Source organism: Cucurbitaria berberidis (genome assembly GCF_010015615.1).
Source record: "Cucurbitaria berberidis CBS 394.84 unplaced genomic scaffold K460scaffold_3, whole genome shotgun sequence".
Classification (NCBI taxonomy): Eukaryota; Fungi; Ascomycota; class Dothideomycetes; order Pleosporales; family Cucurbitariaceae; genus Cucurbitaria; species Cucurbitaria berberidis.
In genome coordinates this window covers 1,515,457-1,540,328 of record NW_024468937.1, presented here as the reverse complement: position 1 = coordinate 1,540,328, position 24,872 = coordinate 1,515,457, and the positions used below count along the sequence as shown (strand labels likewise).

Here is a 24,872-nt window from a genome sequence, read left to right as displayed (position 1 = left end):
GTAATTTAGTGGGGGCCTCTCTTAAGGCCCCTCCTAACCCTTGGCATGTCTTCCTTTCTATATTCCTGAGATGTGATTTTGAAGGGTTTCAACTCCACACATCACCCTAGTTATTGGGCAATATTACAGACAGCCGGCTAGACTAGTTGATGTACAATTATGGCTCCTCCCACTTAAGTCGAGTACCTAAACAGAGGACTCTCATCACCCATCTCCGCCAACTCCGCATCGGTGTACTTTGCCCGTACCTCCTCAGTCGAGATCTTTGCACGAGTCGCATTAATTCTCTTGAGTATGAAGAAATAGCAAGCAGGCCAAATGATGCCACACAGTCCCAGCATCGATATACTGACTCCGAAACCAACAGGGTAGCGCGGTGACTGAGTGCTGATATAGATATTCGAGCCAACGATACCGCCAAGCTGCGAGAATGCTATCATAGCGCCGATTCCAACAGAGCGCTTCATCGTGCCGGCGAGGTTCAGTGCCGTCCACGCAGTCACTGCTGGTGAGATGGGATATAGACCACCGATGGCGAAGAAGATGCCGAACAGTGTTACACCTGGAAGCTCTTTATATCGTACGCTGACGATGATGATAACGAAGCCGATCATAGCGAGGAGGTTAGGTAAGAGTACGGAGAGCATTCGTTGCTTGTAGCGATCTGCTGCCCAGCCGGAGAAGACAGTGACGAGGCAGGCGAAGATGTAGGGTGGGGCAGTCATGGCTTGTGCAGTCGCTGCCGAGTATCCGAGATTCTTGATGCTAGTTCAAATTTAGCAAATGCATCTCAGAAGATGGAGTGGATAGATATACATTGTTGGTAAGACAAAGGAAACACCATAGACAACGACACAGAGAGTGAATTCCATAACGACGCACGCATACACGTGAAACGACTGTTAACTGGTAAGCATCTGTTGAAGACAAGGCATACATCCCATTTTACCTTGAATACCTGGCTAACAGCAGCCCAGGAGAACTCCTCTTTCTCTGCAATTCCAGACTCGCCACCAGCAGCAAACTTATGCCTAAGGAGCACGAATCGTTTCTCTTCTGACGTCAGCCAGGATACCTTCGATGGTGTATCATGAATGATCCAGAAGGCGGCAATGGATAGCAGTGCAGTAAAGGCACCTGAAATTGGTCAGCTATATTTGAAGCATCATGCTAAGGTTACCTCTTACCCTCGAGGCAGAAAATCCAGCGCCATCCTCTATAGCCCCAAGTGCCATCGAGCTGCCCTATAGCGTACGCTAATAGACCAGAGAAGGCACCGGCAGCCGAGGCACCCATATAAAAGATAGTCATGCGGGTGTGGACTTCATGTGGCGAATACCTAGTACGATGAACATTAGCAGATGCTTGCACCAAGACCTCCCATTCATCCAAGCTGGGCGCATACCAGGTTGTAAGGACTGCAGAGCACCCAGGGAAAACACCAGCCTCCACTAGGCCGAGGAGCACACGGAAGATGGTCCAGCCAGCCATCGTACTTTGTAAAGAGCAGCAAATGAGAATAATGGAGACGGCCAGCATGATGGTTGGCAACCAAATGCGAGGACCAAACTTTTGCAGCATGATATTCGATGGTACAGCTCCCAGAGCGTAGGTGACGAAGAAGACTGATAGAGCTGTGTTCCAGTCCTGTCCGGAGAGGCCCATATCTTGCAATGCGCCAAACAACTTTGCATTTCCTAGAGAAGTGTAAGCTCGGATAGAGAGGTGTAGCTGAAGTAACGTACCGACATTGGTGCGGTCAATGTAGGACATGAGATACAAGACGATAAGCTGTGGAAGCACATAGATATCGATCTTTCGGACCAATTTCTTCATCTTGTCTTCTGTCATGATCTCACAAAGGCCGAGGTATTCATCGTACTCGGATATGGCGGTAACAGAGGTTTCGGGGTTTGTCTTCTCCTCAGAAAGAGGGATAGACGGCGTTTTTTCTAGTTCACCCATCGTTGTAGAGATACAGGTGAAAGGTCCGAATATAATGAGATAGGACACTAATGAAGGAGCGAAGAAGCAGTGTTGGCACCTCGAAAGACCGCCTGATCTCAGCCAGTTATACGTGGGAGCGCTCCATGGTAACCAAGGTAATCTTGACGGTGCCTTGACACCGCAGATAACAGACGAGCCAGTGGTGGGCCCGGCTCAGGATATCCTAATCATAAATGAGTACTGCTTCGATACACTTGAGCCTTCGGCACTCCTTGTCCCCAGTAAATCTTCTTAGCGTGCGAAAAGCGGGTCCGGATAGCTGGCAGGAATTTCCCGTTATAGTTTAGCGTATAATCCATTCAGCACTATTGCCGAGACTGCGGAGGCGAACGCCAGCGGATAGATGTCAAATTGCTAAATGTGGAAATACTGGAGTTGGAAATGCTATCTACAGCCCCAGCTTCCCCAGAGTACGGTGGAGCAGTGCCCCAACTCTTATCGTTCGCTAATGCAACCAAGACACGGGCATGAGTTGGCCAGTCCCAGAGACACGGTCGCTCGACGCCGTTATAGTAGGTGCTTCCTCTGTCTTCCCACTTTGCTTTATTAGACACGAACAGTTATTGAACGGCACTTCCCAGAATTTCTAGTGAAGCTCATATCTGCGTAAGATGGCGCGAATCACGATCGTGGGTGCAGGGTACGAAACTATGAGCTTTTCTGGGTTCTTGTTGGCTAATGCTGTTCCAACAGGATCACTGGAATGGCTATCGCTAGCCTTCTGTCCCGAAACCATGAGGTTACGATTATCGCAAAGAACCTCCCCGGCGACGAGTTAAGCCAGGATTGGGCAAGTCCATGGGCTGGGGCGGTCTTTCTCGGGCTGGATGGATCAAACCCGCGAGAGCAGAAGATGCAACTGGACTCATTTGCAGTCCTCTGGTCACTTGCAGTGTCCAACCCCGAGTCGAGTATTCGACGGATCGAAATGAACGACTTCCACGATGACAAGACAATCGACGAGATATGGTACAAAGGCAAGATGCCTGATTTCCAGGTCATGAAGCCGAGTGAGCTTCCTAAAGGGGTAAAGCTTGGAATGAGCTACAGGACTGTGGTGTTGACACCTAAAATCTTCCTACCTTGGTTGCGCCAGAGGCTTGAAGACTCTGGTGTAGTCTTCAAGAGAATGAATCTTAGTTCTCTTTCAGATGCCAAGTCACAAGGTCAAGATATTCTCATAAATGCCACTGGATACGGGTCCAAATTCTTGGGGGATATCAGAGATCAAGATGTACAGCTGGTGCGTGGGCAAACGGTACATGTAAAGAGCAACTACGATAAGATCTACATGCGACACGGGAAGGACTATACTTATGCCATCTCCAGGCTGGATGGTACATGTATTCTTGGTGGCATAAAACAGTACGGGAACACAGATCCTGAGGTTGACATGGACTTACAACATGATGTAAGCTGTTGGGTTGTAATTTCTTCAAGCATCATGCTAACACCTTTGTAGATCATCCGAAGAGTCCATCAGGACCTCCCCGACGTATTTCCCGCCGAAGTGTCGGATTACGAGGTAGTTGGCCATAATGTCGGGATCAGACCGGCGCGTGCAACAGGGCTTCGAGTAGAAAAGGAAATAATGGCAGGAGAGAAGGTCGTCCACGCATACGGGGTTGCGGGCGGAGGATATGTCTTTTCGTTTGGCGTAGCAAGGGCAGCACGCGACCTTGTTGATGAATATGTATATCAGTCACCGTTGGCGAAGTTGTAGACATAATTACGAATATGGGGTTGCCCGTTATTCCCGGTTTCGGCAAAAAGCCGAGGCTTTTGCCGAACAAGTCCGCCTATGTCCTAGCTTCGTACCAGCGGTATAACCAAACCTCGAATGTGCCTTTCCTCGTGTTTCTTCCACTAATGGGTGCTACACCCACGTGATGTTCATATCATCATGGTTGACAGGGCGCGATCGCTGACTTTCAAACCATTTGTCCCGAAAAGCGCCGGCCAAGCAACCTCTGAGTCGAAGCGGACACGACCGCACGTTCCAGAAAGTCAACGGAAAAGAGTGCGACAAGCCTGCCAAAATTGTCGCCAGAAGAAGGACAAATGTGATGGCAATGTTCCATGTTGGCGTTGTTCTCGTGAGGGCGTCGTGTGTGAGCTGGGCGTCGCGCCCGGCGCCCTCATGAGCAAAGCCGAGCGTACAGAGCGACTCGAAAAGGTAGTCAGGCACGTACTGGGGGTCACATCACTAGATGACGAGGAGCTACGGGCGATGTCCGACTCGATAGGCCGCTCAGAGGCGCCAAATCCTGGAGAAAGGCAACTTGGCGCCCAAAGCTCGCTTCTGAACTTCTCACAACAACTAGAACGGAAGCTTGTCGATGCTCAGAAGAGCCACCAGCAGATGGAAGACGATAACGAAGACGATGTTCAGAACGAAGATGACGCAATCGCAACATTTTGTCGAAGTCCATCTCCCGTCGCTACTCCCGGGGACCGCTTTTTTACCTCTGTACAAGCAATCCTGCCGCCACGGGACGTGGCCAGCCATTTGGTGCGCGTATGCTTCGATTATGTCCAATGCAATAGCTTCTACGCTCAAGAAACCTGGGTATACAAGCAACTGGACGCCTTATATGGGGACGCCTCCACACTATCAGAGCGAGATATTCCAACTGTTGCAACAGTCCTCATGATCATGGCTCTTGGAACGCAGTTTACGTCTGATCTCTCCCTTGATCATCAGGGTATCGTGCTGTATGAGCGAACTACAAGCATTTTGCCGGTCCTGATCAAGCGATCCAACTTTGAGAGTGTTCGCGCCTGTCTGCTTCTGGCCACATATCTGTTTCCAGTGGACCTCTCGGGGTTAGCTTACACCTACCTTGGACTGGCAATACACATGGCCACAAGGAACAACATGCACATAAACTGTCATGGTGAAGTCGAACTTAGGGTATGGTGGACACTTTATACCTTCTACCAGCGCGCGCGCATCTTCCACGGTCGTCCGGCGACGCTCTCCATTGCAGAAGTAGGCGTGCACCGGCCAAGATTCCTCCCTGAGCTGGAGCCAACAAGTAATGTATCGAACTTCAGCAACCAACTGATCCTCATCGAGATTACCGTTGTTCTGGAGAAGATCGCCGACGAAATGTAAGTGCTCTTCGATGACTGTGATGCGTTCCAAAGCCTAAGCCACAACCTTTTCGCGCTCAGCCGTTGTTTCGATGCAGTGAAGACCATATACTCTGAATGCTTTGCTGACACACCTCAGCGCCCAACTTCGCAAACATTGGAACGCAGTCCACATAGCGAACCTACTTGCTCTCAGGAAGAGTTTGATAGATACAAAGCATAGTTTACCGAGCCTAGACCCGGAAGGTCGTGAGGAAGTAAGTACAGCACGACTACGTCTCGACATCCACCTCTGCCTCTTCTACTGGCATGCACGCCTATTCCTAGGTCGCCCATTTTTTCTTGACCATCCCACTGCGATACGGACAACTCAAGCAGCGCAAGAACCTACCTTGGATAAGCATGTGGCTGCTGGAGAACTACTCGCGCAAGACTCAGCCGACGCAGCTGTGAACATCATCCAGCTGTGCAACCTTATCTACAACAAGATCGGCCTCGCTCGAGCTTCGTATGCGACCGAATTCACTTCGTGCCGAGCCGCCATGCTGGTCCTGATAGCCAAGGGTATCAGCGACAAATCAACCGCACTCGGTGAGCTCCTTGATCAGGGCCTAACTCTGATCCAGCATATGGCTCTGGGCCAGAATCAAGCAAGCTCGGAAGCCCGCGTTATTGTAGCTTTGCAACGTGCGATTACTCGTCTGCACAGAAAACCTCACATCGTTACCTCCTCCAACGACGGTTTGCATGATACACTGTCGCATGACCATTTAAGGCAATGGGAGTTGCTGTGGGAACAACCATCACCCGCTGGTCAGTCGAACGATGTTGAACCGTCCATTGAGGCCGCCTACGCACAACAAGATACGGGAAAGGAGTACTCCGCGACGGATCCGCTTGATCAGAATGGCCATAACCCATTCGAATCGGATTTGGACGATCTGTGGAGTACGATCTTCAACTCGCAACTGAATGAGTTTAATCTCGTGAATTGTGCGGATGGTGGTTTGGCCGTTCCTCAGCTAGACCATCAGATTGATACAGGTGCCCGTCCAATGTACGACAACACACCGCAGAGGTCGAGCGGTCTCGAGCCTGACGCGGACGCTCAACATTGAGATACACAAAACAGGTTTTTTTTCTTCGATGAAATACCTGCTTATGATTCCGAAGCGTATTTACAAGTCTGAAAAGCCTGCCGTGTTCTCGAATCTAAGACATGCTCGACGCTGTCGGCTTCGACCTCATCGCATCCAATACCTGAAAACTCGTAATCCCACTCTGCTGTTGTCCCGGCACTACCCTACTTCTCGCCTGCCTTCTCTTCAGCTTCCTGTTGCGATGATCCTTCCACGTTACGAGCGCATCCATAATAGCCCCACCGTAGAAAGCCAGGAATAAACTGAATGCCAAAGTAGCAACGGTCAAGCTGCATGCAACAATCCAAAACAATCCCTGCGTACGGTCCATGTCCCTGATGTCGGAGAAGTTCATTCCGAAGAAGGACGATATGAAGGATAGAGGGAGGAAGATGATGGTGACGATGGTGAAGACGAGAATTGCTTTGCCGTGATCTTCGAGGCGGATGTTGACGAGCTGGATGGTGCGATTGATGAGGGCATTGCTGTTCTCGCGCAGATCGACCAGGTCGGCGTATTCGCGTTGCAGGTTGTCGAGAAGCTGGGCTGCTGGGTCTGACAGGTGCGAGAAGGAGACCTGACGGTAAGTTGCGATATCTGCATGTGGTATTGTGCTCGCGTTGCTTTTGGGGAAAGGCCGCGAGGAAGCATGCGAAAGACCTCTGTTGCTTCTTGGGTTGAGAGTACTTTGCAGACTGGTGACTAACTCCATCTGCTGCTCCATGATCGAAATGATAATGTTGAGTTCTTCCTGAACTTGCAGCAGGTCCATGACAAGCTTGGTGCTTGGACTCCTGTGAAGACGATATTGGAGGTGACCTAGGTAGCTAGCGTATCTATCTGATAGACAAAGGGTAATGTCCGTCCAAAAACTCCGATGGAGCATGCCTAATGCCCCACTGAGTGAAGCGATGATGTGCGTTGATGAGGTATAGTCTTGTTCATTAGAGGTATTGAGGTAGGCGTTCCGTATACCCCGAAAACTCACCTCCATGATCCTCGAAGAAAGCTGCAGCGGTGGCCAGCGCGATTTCCATGACTGATTACTCGAGAAGGTGACTACATGACGAGCATCGATGACAAGGATCCACAACTCATCAACGTTTAGGGAAGTCGGATAGTGACCGTACCATCTTCGCACCTTGAGATCCAGATTGCGATCGGTGAGCCAAGGCTTGTGCTTCGTGAACACCTGCTGCGACTCGCGATCGGTAGTGTCCTCAAGGCGATAGAAATGCTGCAGAATCGATCGCAGCAGATGCGACGAACTCCTCGATGATTGGTAGCCTTCTCTCGGGTCTACTTGAAATCTCAATGGAGGCGGCTCCCCTTCAACGGTCCAATCTAAAAACGGAACGCTGAGTAGCATCGGGCCGTCCTCGTCTTTCTCGTCGCCATATTCATCACTCAAACGTTGGAAGAACGGCGCGAAGTATCTCCCGTGCTTCGAAAACCGCTCTTGCTGGTGGATGCAGTGTTCCAACTGATGCAATGCAGCCACGATTTTGCTTGGATCCTTGCTCCAGTCTGAGAGGGCAAGAAGACACCCTGAGAGATAGTCGGAGAACTTGCTCGATATGTGTATCCAGCGGCATTTCCTCAGGTCTTGCGAGTCGAAGACCGTCTCCTGGAATTTATTGCTTCTTAAACACCCCATCCAGCCAAATTCGGCCGCTAGCGATCGGAGACGATTTTGCTCGTTGCGGTTCTTCGTCAATTCCTCAAAAGGTATGGTGGTGGCAAGAATGTCTCTTTGTTCCAAGTCTGGCAGCAATGTTGAGGATAGCACCTCACCCATCTCCAGCATGGCGCCCACATCGTGTCTCCATGTCTCAAGGCGGATGTCGTGGATCTGGAGCTGCGCTGGTGAGAGGCGTCGATTGCGCCAATACGAGTCGGCATGCCAGTCGACGGGCGTTGTGCCCTTCACATGGTCCATCTGATGAGTCGTGGAGCCATGTTGTGATGGAAACACGCGATGATGCCCGGGAGGTGAGCAAATCACAGGCACGATATTGTGATGACCAGGTTTCAGCTGCCCTGACCTAACCGCTTTTGTTTCGCGACTCTCAGCCACCTCTTTCCCCTCATTCAAACACACTATATTGTCCGTAGTTGAGCATCGATGACGACAGCTAATAAGCATGCGAAAGCACGGCGATGGATGTGACAATCTGCCTTGTCGCCATTGGCCAGGAAGGCGCGTCGTGGTGTTTACCGTCACACAAGCAAGGGGTTGCCCGGCTCTCCACAAACTGTGCCCGCATAGTTGAAAGGCAGTAGTTCAAAAGCGTAGCATCTCTCTACTCTATTTCTTTATTCGCGTCTAGTCAGCCTCCAGTAGACATTGGACGCTCCAACTGATTACCAAAACATCACAATGAGCCACCCCACGCACCCAGCGACGGTCCATTTTCCGATCACAACGACGCTGCTAACAGGAGCACTCGATGCTGTGTACTTCTTGTCTACATATGCCCCGACTTCATCAGTCGTAGCTTCCACCTGTAGGTCTTCGCAGCTGAACTCATACACGCCTTATTGACGATGCGCAGTCAAAACGCTAGAAATCGCTATCCAACCTAGCATGCTGCCCGTGCTGTCCTACTACACCACTATCCTTACGCTCCTCTTCTCCGCCCCGGCGGTAGCTACCGGTGCCTATGAGCTTATGCCTGTCATAAAGCGCGACGGCTTTTCTTCGAAAAAGGCACAGATTGGCATACTACATGCTATCGTCAATGACATCACTGTGTTTGGCGCCTTATACAACTGGTGGAGTCGCAGGTCTACAGCCGCGTTTATACCAAGCAATGAGAACGTGCTGGTGAGCACTCTTATGGCGGTGCCCGCGACGTTCTTTGCTGCATACCTTGGTGGGTCGCTGGTATACCAGTATGGTATGGGATTCCGGGGAAGCAGCGCAAAGGCAAAGAAGACGCAGTAAGAGAAGCACGAGGATGGGGACCTGGTGTGACCTCTCTGTTTGCAAAGGAGCTCATCGAGTGCGGGAGAGTGTGCTTTGAGCGCTGCGGGTAGTGTATTGCTTAGTCTGAGGTTATCAAATGTTTCACTTGGCTCTATTCCTTCTTCAAAAGGTCGATTCAGATGAGCTTGAGCTGTCTGCTTAACGTGACCCTACCCGAGTATATGGATGACGCGCAAGGATCAGCTCGGAGCTCCATGGGTCTGACAGCCATATGCTTCCGACCGTCGGGCATGGTTTAACATAACATGAATCAAACCATATCAGAACATAAATCGGTAAAAGCGGTGAGCATAAAGAAAATGACCAATAACCCGATCTCCGCAAAATTTCTTGAAATGTTCTCTGCATTAGCGTTTTCGGTGCCACTAAGCAACACCCTAGTCTAGCTTTATCATTTGCCGATCTGCTCGCTTCTCCCCTCCCCAGGTTACCATGCGATAAGAGTCCTGCTTGCCGGGCTCGTGGAGTTTATCAGTGTTCGGCCGCGTCCCTGTTTGCCATGACTTCGACGACGTTTACGTACATGTAAGATCTTCGACACGCCGTGTCGCTGTCATTGACCAGTGAGCACTCGGTCGTGCGACGCCTATCGTCATTTCCAAGAGCACACGTGCAGGAAATAAGCCCCGCAGAGCCATGATTCTGCGAGATTTTGCTTGGCATCATACTAAGCTGTCGTTCTAACCTGAAGACCTGCGTTTAGAGGATGCGACCATGACTTTAGTATCAGTGGGGTGGATACGGTGGAAGCACCGAATCATGCAGGTTGCGGTACCCAGCTGCCGATGTATAAGATCGTGTACCGAGCCTCAAAATACCTGTACTACAATCACAGTCGGCTCCTCACTTTCAAGCCAGCAGCAGCAGAGATGGGGTTGCTTCGGGCTCTAAGCATCGCGTCTTTCCTCGCCTCCAACGTTAGAGCTGCCGTTTCATCGACAGGTTTCACGGTGTCACTCACGGACGTGGATTACTTCCTGCCCCCAAAGCCTGTTGCCAGCCTTGTTGGCTGTGAGGAGATCAAGTCCTTGTTTCATGATGGGCTCTTTGTGCCTTTCACGGTTGTCAAGGCCGACGGCACCCTAGATATAGCGTCGATTACGACTAGCTACGCTAAGGATGATGTCTGGCAGGAGGGTTTCCTGGAAGGTGTGTATATTGCCATCACTACCTGGTACGATCGACTAACGTGCTTCAGCCATCTACGTGCTAGGAAGCAACAAGCCGGCCAATGTCTCTACAATCGTGCTATCAGGCACCGCATCCAGCGAGCTAGCGCCAGGACCTTACTTTATCAACGCCGCTGGCCAAGTTTATGAAGCTTGGAGGCTCTTCTCGGACGTGCAGGGAGCATTCACCGAATCAGCCATTGCTAATGGCGACGGCTCCTACTCCGTCTTACCGGCAGGCACTGTTGGCCAGAAGCAAGCAATCGCTGTGCCATCCCGGTTGTACTTCGAGAAAACCGCTGAAAAGCCCTTGGCGGGAGTTCGCATTGGCATCAAGGACATCTATGACATCAAAGGCCTACGCACGTCGAATGGAAACCGGGCATGGTACTGGTTGTATGCTCCAGCTAATAACACTGCTCCACCGGTTCAGAACCTGATCGATGCTGGAGCCATTATTGTTGGAAAGATGATTACCTCCCAGTTTGCCAACGGCGAAACGGCTACGGCTGACTGGGTCGACTATCACGAGGCGTTCAATCCTCGCGGTGATGGCTATCAAGATACTTCGTCTAGCTCGTCCGGCGGAGGGGCGGGTGCTGCTTCGTACGCATGGCTGGACATTACCCTAGGATCGGATACTGGAGGCAGTGTGCGTGGCCCATCACAGGTTCAAGGTCTTTACGGAAATAGGCCATCGCATGGGTTGGTCTCACTTAACCATACAATGCCGCTCAGCCCTGTCCTCGACACTCCTGGCTTGCTGGCTCGCAATCCGACTCTCTGGATGAGCGCTGCGCAAGCCATGTACGGTCCTAACATTACCATCACTGATACCTACCCTACGAAAATCAAGACGCTGGCCTGGCCCACCTCGCCCAGTAAAGTCGCCAACAAACTCTTGATCGACTTTCTCGGCAATGTCACTGACTTCCTCCATGCCAACGTTAGCGCATTCAACGTCACGGCCTCCTTTAGCCAAGACAACCCCAACCTCGCGGATTTGACCACTATCATGAACCTCACCTATGCCCTCCTTATCACCAAGCAGCAAACCGAACTAGTCCGCAAACCCTTCTACGCCGACTACGCCGCTAAGCACGATGGCCGTCTCCCCTTTGTCAATCCCGTGCCATTGGCACGCTGGGGCTGGGGCGACAACCAGACCCTGACCGTCGATGAAGGCATTGCCAACAAGACTGTATTCATGAACTGGGCCAACAAAACATTCCTTGCTCCATCCGCCAAGACGTGCTCTGACAGCTTAGTCATGTATGTTGGGTCCACGGCCAGCACAACCTATCGCAACGCCTACTTGAAGGAACCCGGTGTGCCGTTTGGGTGGAGTAACAGCCGTATTTCCATCATGTCTGAGGCACCGGACTTTGTCGTTCCACTGGGAGAGGCGCCGTATAACTCTACCATCACTGGACATGTAGAGTATCTACCTGTCACAGCCAACTTGATGGCTGCGAAAGGCTGTGACGGCATGCTCTTCTCGTTGATCAAGGGTTTGTATGAGGCGGGCATCTTGAAGGAGAGTTTGGCGGGGAAGAGTGGCGTCACGGGTGGGGAGATTTTGCTCAGGCGAGGCCTTTACGAGTACTAATGAACTGCGAATAATGTAATGGGACGATATGTCACGATCTCAACGAATGATAGAACTAGATAAAAATATCGAAACAATTTGAGAGTGCAATACATGCTACATGCAGGAGTCTAAAGACGGTGCTTTTGTTGCTCCTGGTGAAGCCTGGGCGAGGTGCAGTTTGACGTATCACACCTCAAAATCTTTCTACAAACTGACGTCATGTTCGACGACGCGTCTAGAGACGCGTGGAATGGATAGCTGCTGACCTGGTCCTCGTCTGAGTAGAACGATTCGCGACGTCGTTGCGGAGAAACGCGTACATGTGGAATAGTCGAGGGACTTGGATGATGGCCGGCTTAGTGTGCAGGCATGAAGGGAGTAGGCATGGTCGCAGAACGACGTATGTGGTAATAGCGGCCAGCTGTAGCGACGCGCTAAGGGCCGTGCAATCGCATTTCTGGAGCTACTCACTCTACACTCTGCCCACTCAATCCCTCTCACGCCTACACCCTCAACGCGTCCGCCACTCCATCAACTACCCCTCACACTCGAACCGGGAACCAATTCAACGGGCCTCGCGCAACTCATACAACCACCAAACCTCGAATTCACGCGGCAAACGGCCCAGGTGGGCAACATGGCGCGCAAGAGCAATGTGGATTCGGACGGCCCTTCGACGGGTGACGCCTCGGCACATTCAGACGTAGAAATGCAGGACCGAGACGACAAGATGAGCGGCTTCAAGAAGTTTGGAGTAAGTGCGACCCGGCCTGCGCCTCCCTGCTCCCTCCCTATGGAGCAGCGCTGGCCGCAGCGACAAGTATAGCAGGACATTCAAGCTAACAGTATGGTCATAGTACTTTCAAGATACCCCAGACTACACGGTACGAACGCTTATTCCCCTCCGTCGCGCCCTCTACCTACAAACTAACCCGTCAAACAGGATTCAGACACCAACCCAAACACCACAGCAAGCAGCGTCGCGGGTGACCACGCGCCACAAGACGGCCGACGACGACGTGCAGAGGTTCTGAATATGCGCAAGAGTATCTACGGCAAGAAACACGACCGCCTAGGCGCGTCAAAGGTACGTGACCAAATTTGGCGCATCGCATCGAAGCCCAATTACTGACTAGTTGCGCCACTGTAGGAGGACGACACAATCCGACGATTTAGATACCTCCTCGGCCTGACCGACCTCTTCCGTCACTTTATTGACACGAATCCTAATCCGCACATCAAAGAGATTCTCGCCGAGATCGACCGCCAAGACGCCGAAGAGGAGAAGAAATCCAAGGCGAGCAAGATGCGCAAAGGCGGTGCAGCTGCTGAGCGGCGCCGCAAGACGGAGCAGGAAGAGGATGCCGAGCTGGTGCGCAACGAGAAGCACGGCGCCCACAATGAGACAGTGTTTCGGGAGTCGCCAGGCTACATCCAGGGCGGAACCATGCGCGACTACCAGGTTGCAGGTCTCAACTGGCTGATCTCCCTTCACGAGAACGGTATTTCAGGTATCTTGGCCGACGAGATGGGTCTCGGAAAGACGCTGCAGACGATTTCCTTCATTGGCTACCTCCGCTACATCGCCGGCATCACCGGTCCACATTTGGTTGCTGTCCCAAAATCGACTCTAGACAATTGGAAGCGCGAATTTGGCATGTGGTGTCCTGATATCAACGTCTTGGTGCTCCAGGGCAACAAGGATGACCGTGCCGAGCTCATCAAGGAACGCCTAGTGGACGAGAAGTTCGATGTCTGCATTACCAGCTACGAGATGATCCTACGCGAGAAGTCACACCTCAAGAAGTTTGCCTGGGAATACATCATCATCGACGAGGCACATCGGATCAAAAACGAAGAGTCTTCGCTCGCACAGATGGTTCGTGTCTTCAACTCGCGAAACCGGCTGCTCATTACGGGTACCCCTCTCCAAAACAACCTCCACGAGCTTTGGGCGCTGCTCAACTTCCTACTCCCCGATGTCTTTGGTGACTCTTCGGCCTTCGACGATTGGTTCTCGCAGCAGGGTGCCGACTCTGACACTGTCGTTCAGCAACTTCACAAGGTCCTGCGCCCCTTCTTGCTCCGGCGCGTGAAGGCAGACGTCGAGAAGTCATTGCTTCCCAAGAAAGAGATCAACTTGTACGTCGGCATGTCTGATATGCAAGTTCAATGGTACAAGAAGATTCTCGAAAAGGACATTGATGCTGTCAATGGCGGTACTGGCACCAAGGAGTCCAAGACCCGCCTGCTCAACATTGTCATGCAACTGCGAAAGTGCTGCAATCACCCGTACCTCTTCGAAGGTGCCGAGCCCGGTCCGCCATACACTACCGACGAGCATCTAGTCACCAACGCCGCCAAGATGGTCATGCTGGACAAGCTTCTCAAGCGCATGAAAGCACAAGGCAGTCGCGTTCTCATCTTCTCCCAGATGAGCCGTGTACTAGACATCATGGAAGATTACTCCGTCATGCGAGGCTATCAGTACTGCCGTATCGATGGTTCTACTGCCCATGAAGACCGTATCCAGGCCATTGATGACTACAACAAGGAGGGTTCAGAAAAGTTCTTGTTCTTGCTCACTACTCGTGCTGGTGGCTTGGGTATCAATTTGACCACCGCAGATATCGTCGTTTTGTTTGACAGCGATTGGAACCCGCAGGCAGATCTCCAGGCTATGGATCGCGCGCATCGTATTGGTCAGACCAAGCAGGTCTACGTCTTCCGCTTCGTAACGGAGAGTGCTATCGAAGAGAAGGTGCTTGAGCGAGCGGCCCAAAAGCTACGCCTTGATCAACTAGTCATTCAACAAGGCCGTACACAGCAACCTGTTAAGAACGCTGCTTCAAAAGATGAACTATTGACCATGATTCAGCATGGTGCCGAAAAGGTGTTCAATAGCAAGGGTCCTGTTGGCCCAGCTGCCGATGGAGACTTTGGCGATGACGACTTTGAAAAGGTTATGAAGCGTGGCGAAGAAATGACAAAAAAGCTCAATCAAAGGTACGAGACGCTCGGCCTCGACGACCTCCAAAAATTCACCTCAGACTCTACCTATGAGTGGAATGGCGAAACGTTCCAGCCACGCAAGAAAGAGATTGGATTAGCCTGGATCAACCCATCGAAGCGTGAGCGCAAGGAACAAAACTACGGCATTGACTCGTATTACCGAAAGACACTGGTGACAGGAGGTCGAACAGAGAACAAACAGCCCAGGATCCCTCGTGCGCCGAAGCAGATACACATTCACGATTACCAGTTCTTTCCAGAGAGGCTGTCAGAGCTTCAAGATAAGGAGACGGCATGGTATCGGAAAGAGAACAACCTAAAAGCACCACTGCCTGACGGCCCTGAAGAGGATCTCGAAGCCCGTGAGGCTGACCAGGAACTCGCGCAGAAGGAAATTGACAACGCGGAGCCCATGACAGAAGAAGAGAAGGCAGAGAAGGAGCGTTTGATTGAGAAGGGTTTCCCTGAGTGGAACAAGCGCGACTTCCAACAGTTCTTGAACGGGTCCGCTAAGTACGGCCGCACAAACTATGAGGGTATCGCGGAAGAAGTAGACGGTAAGGATGCTGACGAGATCGCTGACTACGCCAAAGTCTTCTGGAAAAAGTATAAGACGCTCGACAACTGGCAAAAGCATTTCGGCGTGATTGAAGAGGGAGAGCTACGCGTCCGACAGTCCGAGGAGAAGAAGCGCCTCATTGCTAAGAAGATTGGCATGTACCGTATGCCCCTGCAGCAAATGGTCATCAAATACACCGTCTCAACAACCAACAAAAAGGTATACACGGAAGAAGAGGACAAGTTCCTTGTTGTCATGTTACATAAGCACGGCGTTGAGGGAGACCTCATTTACGAGAAGATTCGCGATGAGATCCGCGAGTCGCCTCTCTTCCGCTTCGACTGGTTTTTCCTCAGCCGCACACCACAGGAGATTGGTCGCCGTTGCACTACACTGATCTCAGCTATTGTTCGCGAGCTTGGTGACGGTGATTTGAAGAACGGCAAGGGTGGCAAGCGTGCGTACGAGGAGGAAGAGACGGAAGAGGAAGAGGAGGTTCCCGTCAAGAAGAAGGCTAAGAACGGCGTCAAGGTTCGTACATGAATATCTGGTATACGGTGCGCAATGCTAATCAAGGTGCAGAACAAGCAGCTCGATGCTATCAAGGCCAAAGCCTCTCCGGCTTCAACGTCAACCTCCCGAGCTAGTAGTGTTGCCTCGAACGGCTCGGCGTCGAAGACGAAGGGCAAGGGCAAGGGCAAGAAGAAATGAGTGTGCATGGCTTAGTGTTATGTTTCGGGGGCATGATACGGTGTTCTGGCGTACGTTCAAGGGGGGCAAACGGTTAACTTGGCTTTGGAAGGGCATTGTTCAGGACGTGATGATTCGGCTGTTTGAAACATCTTGTGCTGATCTTGATCTTGATCCTGCACGTTGGGTCTTATAGAGGCCCCTAGATTTAGTTTATTGTTGAATTGATACAAAAACCGACTTTCGATCGTTGTGGCTGAATAGAGCTTGTGGCGGTGAAGCCATGCTGTGGCGGCGGGGCAACGATGACGCGCCTGCCCGCCAAATCCTTCAACTTGTTACGCGCCTTTCAACATCACCATTACACGTTCGCACGTCGCATAGCTCTCTCTGTCTGTCACCCAAGTTCTCTTTGCCTGCCTCATTTTCCCCGCTATCTTCTGCTCTTCAGCAACCATTAGCTGGTAAGACAAACCCGCAAAACACACCCTCATCGTGCCCCTCGAAGCTTCGGGAACTTTCCGCAGTTGAAGCCAGAGTGAAGCTCAGCAACCAAGCAAAGCAGGAGTTGCTCACACGTCCGCAGCCAACTATCCTCCTTCTCCGACACACGCTTCGCCAGCGAGATATCCACCATGGCATCCACGGCACTCATCGACGCTGATGCGCTGGAGCCCACGCTTCAAAACATCCTGGACCAAAAGACACTGCGCTGGATATTCGTTGGTGGAAAGGGTGGTGTAGGCAAGACTACTACATCGTGTTCCCTCGCCATTCAGCTCGCAAAGCACCGCAAGTCCGTCCTCCTCATCTCCACCGACCCCGCGCACAACTTGTCAGATGCCTTCAACCAGAAGTTCGGCAAAGATGCGCGACTCATCAACGGCTTCGACAACCTCAGCGCCATGGAGATCGATCCCAATGGGAGTATACAGGACCTGTTGGCGAGTGGGGCGGAAGAAGGCCAAGACCCGATGGCGGGATTGGGAGGTATGGGCAGTATGATGCAGGATCTCGCGTTTAGTGTACGTACAACATCGATATATATGACATGGAGGGAATCTGGAAGGGAACTACGAGGGCTAACATAAACTTTGACAGATCCCCGGTGTAGACGAAGCCATGTCCTTTGCCGAAGTCCTCAAACAAGTCAAATCCATGTCCTACGAAGTCATCATCTTCGACACCGCGCCCACAGGCCACACGCTCCGCTTCCTGCAATTCCCTACCGTCATGGAGAAAGCACTATCCAAGGTATCTCAGCTGTCGCGCCAATTTGGTCCCATGCTGAACTCGTTCCTGGGTGCGAGTGGCCGCCTGCCCAACGGCCAAAACATGGATGAGCTGGTCGAGAAGTTGGAGGCTCTGCAGAAAACCATTGGAGAGGTCAACGGACAATTCAAAGACGCGGATCTCACAACTTTTGTCTGCGTCTGCATTCCAGAGTTCTTGAGCTTGTATGAGACGGAGAGGATGATTCAGGAACTCAACAGCTACGAGATTGACACACATTCCATTGTCGTCAATCAACTTCTCTTCCCGAAGCAGGACAACCCGTGTGAGCAGTGCAATGCTAGGAGGAAGATGCAGAAGAAGTACCTCGACCAGATTGAGGAGTTGTATGATGAGTTCAATGTGGTCAAGATGCCGCTATTGGTGGAGGAAGTGCGAGGCAAGGAGAAACTAGAGAAGTACGGCCTGACTCAAAATCTATGCCAGATGGATGCTAACGCGCATTGCAGATTCAGCGAGATGCTCGTCCAGCCTTTCGTCCCTCCGGCGTAGAAGCAGACCCCTTCACCCCTCCAATATACGATAGCCTTCTTTCCGAGTCGCATAAGAGTCTCGACTCGATATCCATTGTGCGATTCAGCAAAGCGGCGAGCAATATTCTAGAACAAGCATTCTCCGATCGAATCTATCCCTGCAACTCTCTAGCGATACCATGTGGCCCCTTTCTTTCTTTGCACTATGTATCTTCGACTTCCCCACGGATTTGCGGTCTAGACGAGAGCATGGGATACTAGCGCATGATTTACACTCGAGAAGAAATCAAACTCGCCCAAACTTTGACCGACTTCTCTGCGAGCCTTTCCTATTTTCTACAAATGCCCGTAAACGATTGACGACATCCTAGTAGAGCGACCGTGGTCGCGAACTACTAATCGAATCCACATTCGCCCTGGTTCCAATGGCATTTAGCCTCTTTTCCAAGGTATTGGCGATCTACAGTCACCCCGCATAAACGCCGAAATGCTAGCCGAAATAGTGGTCCTCCGAGTCATTTTCTGCTTTCTGCACGTTGTGCACTCCTTGGGGAGTTTCGTTCTTCCCCGCGTTCCTATTAACCTATCTCCTTCCTGAAGCAACAGATCGCTCCGTGGTCACCTGCAAGTGACAACGCCATCTCTTTACCCCGCAACGACCGCAATCCATGATCTGGAATGCACGGCTTGGGCGTTGCCGTGGTACAAGTCTACCTGCAAGAAAGAATCTTGACCGAAGCGAACGGGTATTTGTGCATATCACAAATTACGAGTCATGTGGGATAGTTATTCAAGTACAAACGCAGATCAACCGTCGATGCGGTGAGCGAAAAAGGTACCAACATTGTTTCTGGCTGTAAGCTGAGGCTAACAGAACCGGAAGCAAGACACGCATTACGCGACTACTCCTATAAATCTATTGGTATCTTGTGTGGAAGCTAATATAGGGCCCGTTTTGAGATTGGCGCACGTCAGTAAACGTTGTGTTCATGCAAGCGGTAAGTGCAGACTCGCGTGCACATGCCAACACTTGCATTAACCAAAGGTCTTCCGTCTTTGCAAATTATCGCACTTCCCGACCTCAGGTCTCACAGAGCTGAGGTTTCGGATACCGAATATCATGAGTCTATGACACAGCGTACTTCGCACAGCAACACGACCGCAGTTCTACTAAGCGCCCAGAAAACTCGTTTCGGCAATTGCACCGTTGTGATCTCCACGAACTAAACACTAACACTAGTGTTTGCACCTCGTGCCGCCGAAATCTCCTACCCGCTATGCACTACGCACGCCCAGCTACCGGAATAATACCTAAGTATAGTAAGTACACGTGTGCCAATCCCAGAAAGGGGTAGACAGGTCGATTGTCCCCGGTGCCGGGTCTGTCAACGTGGATGGTGTGCTGGATGAACCCAGGACCAGGGTCCGTGCTACCACGCCGTTCTGGGTTCGTGACTTTAGCTTGCAAGTCTGGTGTCGCGTGCGCAGCGGGTGAATATATAATCACTCTGGGTTCGCCAGTGTACTGTCCGTCAGGCCTTTCGTTTGGTGTTTACTTCTACGTCACTACCTACTCGGGTTCCTCTCTCGTCCCCGGCTTTTTCTGTCTTTGGACACCAAGGACTGGATATTAAGCAAAGTTGCTTTCTGGATAAAACCAGCATGTCTTCATTTATGCGACTTGGGGCCCTGCTCCTCGGTGCAGTTTACTCTGCCACTGCGGCGCCGGTGGAACTCGATAAGAGAGGTATGTTACTTGCGTTGCTCCTTACATGGCTTTAGCATCATTCCTTACTCGATCAACATGGCTTTGAATTTGGACTAACTTGTCGCTAGCTGTTTCTGCCAATGTCCTCGATCAACTCCAATTTTTCAGCCAGTATTCTGCTGCAGCATACTGCCTGGTGAACAACAACAGCCCCAATACCAAAATCACGTGTCCACAAGGGAATTGCGCCCGAGTCGAACAGGCGAACACCAACACCCTGACTGAGTTCGAGAACTCTATCAAATCCGACATTACCGGCTTCGTAGCAACCGATACTACCAACAAGCTCATCGTCCTTTCTTTCCGCGGCTCCCGGTCCGTGCGAAACTGGCTCACCAACCTAAACTTCCCTATCGTACCCACAACGCTCTGCACAACTTGCACAGCGTCTATCGGTTTCTGGTCCTCTTGGCTCGAGGCGCAGTCAAGCGTGATATCCGCCATCTCCACAGCGCGTGCCCAGTATCCTGAGTACAAAGTCGTTGCGACCGGCCACTCCCTCGGCGGCGCACTGGCTTCTCTAGCTGCCGGAGTGCTCCGGTCACAAGGTGTGACTGTCGATCTGTACACGTACGGCGCGCCGAAGGTCGGACTGGAGGGTATCTCGCAGTATCTCGGTTCGGGCTCCCATGGGCAGACGTTTAGGGTTACGCATAAAGCCGATCCAGTTCCCAAGTTGCCGCCTGCGTTGCTCGGTTACCGACATATCAGTCCGGAGTACTATGTCACCAGTGGGAATTCTGCTATGCCGGGGACTGGAGACGTGAAGGTTTTGCCTGGGACGCTGAATTTGGCTGGAAATGAGGGTGATTTCGGCGTGGATGTTGATGCTCATTTGTATTACTTTGGGCATATTAGTGCGTGTGAGGGTGTGGAAGGCATCGAGATCAAAAAGGTATAACGCACTCCTGGCGGCGAAAGAATGAGTTACAATACACAATAATAGTAGTAATGTAATCCTCAAAGCTCCCTCACATTTTCATCCCAGCAACTTCCCCCTTTTCCGGCTCACCTTCCTCGTTCTCATATAGGGGATTCACCTGGACTTCCCGCAGCCACAGCCGGAACGACTTGTCCTGTGTCTTGCGATTCATAACCGCACACGCCTCGGCCTCTTCCTCGAGCAAATACGCCACTGCTTTCGCATCACCTCCCGCCAGCGCAATCGCTTCCTTCAGCAGAACGCAGTTAGTCTGCGTATACATGGCGCGATACACAGCCTCCTCAATCGACGCGCCAAACGTCGTGAAACCATGCTTATGCTGCAGAGCAACAGGCTGCTTATGCGACAACTTCTCCGCCAGCGCAGCGCCCAGCAGCTGATTCTTCACCAGCATATCAGGTTCAAAACTCCTCAGCTCGGCGTACACAAGCGCAATGTCGAAAACAGGGAGTGGCTTCGCGCCCAAGAAACCCGCCATGTGGAAAACGGGCTTTACGTCTACACTGCCGAGCGTGAAGGGGATCACGACTTCGGAGTGCGAGTGTACAACGCAGTTTGCGTCCGGGAAGCGCTTGAGGACTTCGCTGTGGATGTAGCGTTCCGAGTAGCCTTGTGGTGCGGATGGATCTACGGGGGTTGAGTCGTGGATCCAGTAGGTGATGAAGTCGCTGGCTTGCTTTACTAGGGCTGGGGCGCCGGGGTCGTAGGCTGCTATTAGGTATTGGTCGGGATGGAGTGGGTGGCGGATGGAAATGTGGCCGAATGCATCGACGAGGTTATGCTGGTGGAGGATGTGGTTCGCGCGGATTAGGAGGCGGAGTTGCTGATGTAGGTTTGGTGGCGTCGACATGGTGTGGTGAGGGTTGTGGATGTTAATGTTAGAGCCGTGGAATAGTTTGACTTGCAAGTCTTCGCGCTCTATTAGAGCGAATCGATCGAATCGAATGAGAAATCGCGAATCTGCGATGTAGTTTCTTAGTCTCCAGCTCTTATCGCGGTCATGGGTAGTAAGTGAGCCTTGTTACCTCCTGTTTTACTTGGAATCGGCAACTAACACTATCAATCTAGAAACATCGAAGATAGCATGAGCTCATCTTTGTCTATACACCAGTTATTCAACCGGTATGTCGTCACGCCGCTCCATGCAGGTGTGGAACGATGCCATGTTGCGGGGATGCAGCGGAGCGATTGGTCGACATTGAGGGGATCCGATATCTAGCGTTGCCAAACTTCCGGTGCCAGCTCCGACCGTAGTTCATAGTGTACACTCAATTAAAGATAGTTCTACAGGAAGGCGAACAATAGCATTTGAATTGTTCTTAGTCTGGTCATCGAGATGACGACTACATACATTCTCGGTGGCGTCGCGGTAGCCGGCCTGGCATTCTGGTACGACTTCAAGAGCTGGCAGAATTTCGGTGAGCATTCACCCCTCCTCTACTTGGAACAACACTCACTTTGATCAGGAACTGGAGGCACCCCACCTACACTTCAAGGCTACCTCAAAATTCGACGATGGGGACTCTACCTGCTCTACAAGCGCGAAAACTTGCTAGATCCAACACCAATCCCAGACACAGGAGCATCATACATCAAACCTCAAAAGGTGCCTGACCGTGTCGGAGCACGACCAGGACTGACGCGCTGGACACTTCCACAGCGACAATTCCCTGAGAAAATCACATCTGCGGCATTAGCAACACTGCACAATTTAATGCAAGAATTCGCTAGCACAGCGCCTTACTCCACGTACATCGAGACGCGTCCCAGCAAGACTGAAGGCGGTACCGGTCCAGCTATTTACGTGAAACCAGACGTGAAGACTATCAATCCGGTCGCACACAAGATCTTCTACGAGATAGCACATGTGCATCCTGCAGAGAACTCCTTGCATGTGTATGTCAGTCCGCAGGACGCGAAGCTTGTGCTCAAGAGAGGCTGGGGTCAGCGCTTTCCGGTGACTTGGTTGGCGCCGCCGAGTTGGATTATGGTGTATGCGCCGAGGAACGAGGAGGAGGTGGAGACTGTGAGGGAGATTGTACGGGCTGCGGTGTGCTTTGCAGTTAGTCAGAATGTTGAGGCAGGCTCTGATTGATATGTGAATTATTGACTGGGCGGGTCAGTTGTACGAGTGATATAAAAGTACGTCGCTTGTCGGTTTTCTTCGGGGAATGTTTGAAATGTTTCAAGCTCCACGGGAGTATCTCGCATTGAAACGGCGTCTCTAAGGACACTTTAACAAACTATCTCTACCCTTGAATTGAAAATTGTCAAATCGCTATGTACGCATAATCAAGCTAGCATTTTTTCATCAGTAGAAAAATCAATATTTGGAAACTTAATATAGCCAATCGGAAGTAACCCAAACGCTGTGTACGGCAATGAGAGGCGGAGAACCGGTGTCATGTGGGTCCACGATCACCACCCGCTTTCAGCTCCGATGCGGCTGATGAATGATCAAAAGAGCTAATAAACCCTGCATTGAACTTCAGGATAACACTTTTTTTGCACATCATACTACCTTGCGAGACCACAAACGTCGATATCTCGGTCACATTTCAAATTGGGCAGCACTGACGCGAAGATGAAAGTTCTCATTATTGGAGCAGGTAAAAAAAGCACTCAAAAGCTTGCAAGGAATTTTGTTAATTCATCTAGGTCCTGCCGGATGCGCGCTTGCCCACGGGCTCCAAAAAGCTGGCATTTCGTTTAGCATTTACGATAAAGGCGCGGACGTCTACCGACACCGTCACTGGGCATTTACTCTCGGCTGGGCGCGACCATACCTGCTGAGCATGTTGCCAGAAGAGCTAGGCGCGCAAATCAACTCATGTCAAGTCGATCCGAACGTTGACTGCGCAGCCATTGGTGAAGACAGGATCGTGTTATACAACGGCCAGACGCGTGAAGAAGCGTTTGCATTCCCCATTCCCAAAGCAAGAGAGATCAATATCAGAAAGTTGAGAATACTATGTGCTGAGAAATTGGACGTAAAGTACGGGAAACGGTTTAGCCACTATGACCTGATACCAAACGGCGGGGTAAAAGTGTTCTTCGAAGATGGTTCAACTGACGAAGGGGACATCGTCATTGGGATTGACGGCGCAATGTCGAAAGTGCGACACTGTCTACTCGGCCGCGAAGCAGCAATGGACATCCTACCTTTCGCCCTGGTGAATTTCAATGCCTCATACACAGCCGATCAAGCACTATTCATCAAAGAGCGCTTACACCCACTCGTCGACATCGCCATACATCCAGCGGGCCACTACATACGCGCAAACGTGCTCGACATGCCGGACCAAAAAGACCCCAGCACCTGGACGTTCCAGATCCTGTCAACATGGCCGTTAAAAGTGGTCGAAGATCACGACAACGAGGGCGATAGACTGAAGAGACTGAAAGCGCATGTCAAGCGAGATGGATGGGCGGAGCCTTACAAGAGTGCGATTGAGTGGATACCAGAGGATACGGAGGTTTTGAGAGATCAGTTGAAGATCTGGAAGACGGTACCGTGGGATAACCAAGGTGGACGGGTGACGCTTTGCGGCGATGCAGCGCATGCGATGACTTTCCGTATGCTTCTTGCCACCGACCTACCAACATCGCATACTAACAAAGTGTACTCAGATCGCGGCCAAGGAGCCAATAATGCGTTCTACTCCGCACATTGCCTCGTCGAAGCGTTAAAGTCCGTCCAAGAAGGTACTGCGTCTTTGGAAAAGGCGATTACGACGTATGACGAGAGTATCTGGAAGAGAGGTGCGAACGAAGTCCAGATCTCGAAAGCTCAGTCATTTTTCACGCATGATGGCTTGGAGAACTTTATTAATAGTCCAGTGATAAAGCTGGGAACAAAGCCGAGTCATGCCGCAAAGACTGAGGGGTACCAGTAGTCGTGGTATTAGGGCATTGGCTGCGTGTGGTCCGTCCTCGAAGCGCTTAAGGCTTGACACGTGGGAACACTCAACTGTGATGATGAAACAGGGGTTGTGAATGTCGAAAGAGGATTTCTAACTATTGTTTAGCCTTGCGTTGGCAGATATCAATTTGTACCGATATCTATGGTTTGCGCGTGGCCACTACAACTCCTCGGGTGAATTCAGCTGATATGCAGGGAAGCAACTCCATCATTTGAGCAGC

At 51.4% G+C, this 24,872-nt stretch overlaps 12 protein-coding genes across 12 annotated transcripts; 9 read left to right on the top strand and 3 right to left on the bottom strand.

Annotated features, from left to right (window-relative positions):
* Positions 1-42: 42 nt before the first annotated feature.
* K460DRAFT_336884 (MFS general substrate transporter) lies at positions 43-2,104 on the bottom strand. Its single transcript, XM_040930994.1, has 6 exons — positions 1,746-2,104; positions 1,406-1,697; positions 1,188-1,339; positions 959-1,137; positions 817-899; positions 43-765 (listed from the first exon to the last, which is right to left on the bottom strand). Exons 1-6 carry the CDS (start codon positions 1,963-1,965, stop codon positions 174-176), a joined length of 1,518 nt encoding a protein of 505 aa, XP_040787618.1. The 5' UTR covers positions 1,966-2,104; the 3' UTR covers positions 43-173.
* Positions 2,105-2,618: 514 nt separating this feature from the next.
* K460DRAFT_336881 (nucleotide-binding domain-containing protein) lies at positions 2,619-3,752 on the top strand (the record flags this gene model as incomplete). The annotated part of the gene is made up of 3 exons (XM_040930993.1): positions 2,619-2,647; positions 2,701-3,418; positions 3,470-3,752. 3 exons carry the CDS (start codon positions 2,619-2,621, stop codon positions 3,728-3,730), a joined length of 1,008 nt encoding a protein of 335 aa, XP_040787617.1. The 3' UTR covers positions 3,731-3,752.
* A 158-nt stretch (positions 3,753-3,910) lies between these two features.
* K460DRAFT_405331 (uncharacterized protein) lies at positions 3,911-6,221 on the top strand (the record flags this gene model as incomplete). Its single annotated transcript, XM_040936837.1, has 2 exons — positions 3,911-5,121; positions 5,243-6,221. The coding sequence occupies 2 exons, from the start codon at positions 3,911-3,913 to the stop codon at positions 6,219-6,221; spliced, it is 2,190 nt and encodes a 729-aa protein (XP_040787616.1).
* A 220-nt stretch (positions 6,222-6,441) lies between these two features.
* K460DRAFT_241338 (uncharacterized protein) lies at positions 6,442-8,151 on the bottom strand (the record flags this gene model as incomplete). Its single annotated transcript, XM_040927317.1, has 1 exon — positions 6,442-8,151. A coding segment is annotated over one exon (1,710 nt), but the record flags the coding sequence as incomplete, so codon positions are not given.
* Positions 8,152-8,316: 165 nt separating this feature from the next.
* Positions 8,317-9,279, top strand: K460DRAFT_102426 (uncharacterized protein). The gene is made up of 2 exons (XM_040926499.1): positions 8,317-8,749; positions 8,798-9,279. Exons 1-2 carry the CDS (start codon positions 8,623-8,625, stop codon positions 9,187-9,189), a joined length of 519 nt encoding a protein of 172 aa, XP_040787614.1. The 5' UTR covers positions 8,317-8,622; the 3' UTR covers positions 9,190-9,279.
* Positions 9,280-9,714: 435 nt separating this feature from the next.
* On the top strand, positions 9,715-12,020 carry K460DRAFT_365956 (amidase signature enzyme). Its single transcript, XM_040933276.1, has 2 exons — positions 9,715-10,380; positions 10,430-12,020. Exons 1-2 carry the CDS (start codon positions 10,101-10,103, stop codon positions 12,007-12,009), a joined length of 1,860 nt encoding a protein of 619 aa, XP_040787613.1. The 5' UTR covers positions 9,715-10,100; the 3' UTR covers positions 12,010-12,020.
* Positions 12,021-12,628: 608 nt separating this feature from the next.
* On the top strand, positions 12,629-16,105 carry K460DRAFT_354908 (uncharacterized protein; the record flags this gene model as incomplete). Its single annotated transcript, XM_040931832.1, has 4 exons — positions 12,629-12,745; positions 12,849-12,875; positions 12,935-13,078; positions 13,142-16,105. 4 exons carry the CDS (start codon positions 12,629-12,631, stop codon positions 16,103-16,105), a joined length of 3,252 nt encoding a protein of 1,083 aa, XP_040787612.1.
* Positions 16,106-16,887: 782 nt separating this feature from the next.
* K460DRAFT_281601 (anion-transporting ATPase) lies at positions 16,888-18,037 on the top strand (the record flags this gene model as incomplete). The annotated part of the gene is made up of 3 exons (XM_040928504.1): positions 16,888-17,277; positions 17,354-17,943; positions 17,995-18,037. 3 exons carry the CDS (start codon positions 16,888-16,890, stop codon positions 18,035-18,037), a joined length of 1,023 nt encoding a protein of 340 aa, XP_040787611.1.
* Positions 18,038-19,680: 1,643 nt separating this feature from the next.
* Positions 19,681-20,687, top strand: K460DRAFT_282394 (alpha/beta-hydrolase; the record flags this gene model as incomplete). The annotated part of the gene is made up of 2 exons (XM_040928567.1): positions 19,681-19,765; positions 19,855-20,687. 2 exons carry the CDS (start codon positions 19,681-19,683, stop codon positions 20,685-20,687), a joined length of 918 nt encoding a protein of 305 aa, XP_040787610.1.
* K460DRAFT_336864 (arad-like aldolase/epimerase) lies at positions 20,319-21,843 on the bottom strand. The gene is made up of 2 exons (XM_040930992.1): positions 21,755-21,843; positions 20,319-21,689 (listed from the first exon to the last, which is right to left on the bottom strand). The coding sequence occupies exon 2, from the start codon at positions 21,577-21,579 to the stop codon at positions 20,758-20,760; it is 822 nt and encodes a 273-aa protein (XP_040787609.1). The 5' UTR covers positions 21,580-21,689; positions 21,755-21,843; the 3' UTR covers positions 20,319-20,757.
* Positions 21,844-21,996: 153 nt separating this feature from the next.
* Positions 21,997-23,054, top strand: K460DRAFT_416371 (uncharacterized protein). The gene is made up of 2 exons (XM_040937801.1): positions 21,997-22,147; positions 22,196-23,054. The coding sequence occupies exons 1-2, from the start codon at positions 22,066-22,068 to the stop codon at positions 22,822-22,824; spliced, it is 711 nt and encodes a 236-aa protein (XP_040787608.1). The 5' UTR covers positions 21,997-22,065; the 3' UTR covers positions 22,825-23,054.
* Positions 23,055-23,239: 185 nt separating this feature from the next.
* Positions 23,240-24,846, top strand: K460DRAFT_311055 (FAD/NAD(P)-binding domain-containing protein). The gene is made up of 3 exons (XM_040930172.1): positions 23,240-23,338; positions 23,388-24,305; positions 24,360-24,846. Exons 1-3 carry the CDS (start codon positions 23,314-23,316, stop codon positions 24,623-24,625), a joined length of 1,209 nt encoding a protein of 402 aa, XP_040787607.1. The 5' UTR covers positions 23,240-23,313; the 3' UTR covers positions 24,626-24,846.
* The last annotated feature ends 26 nt before the right edge of the window (positions 24,847-24,872 follow it).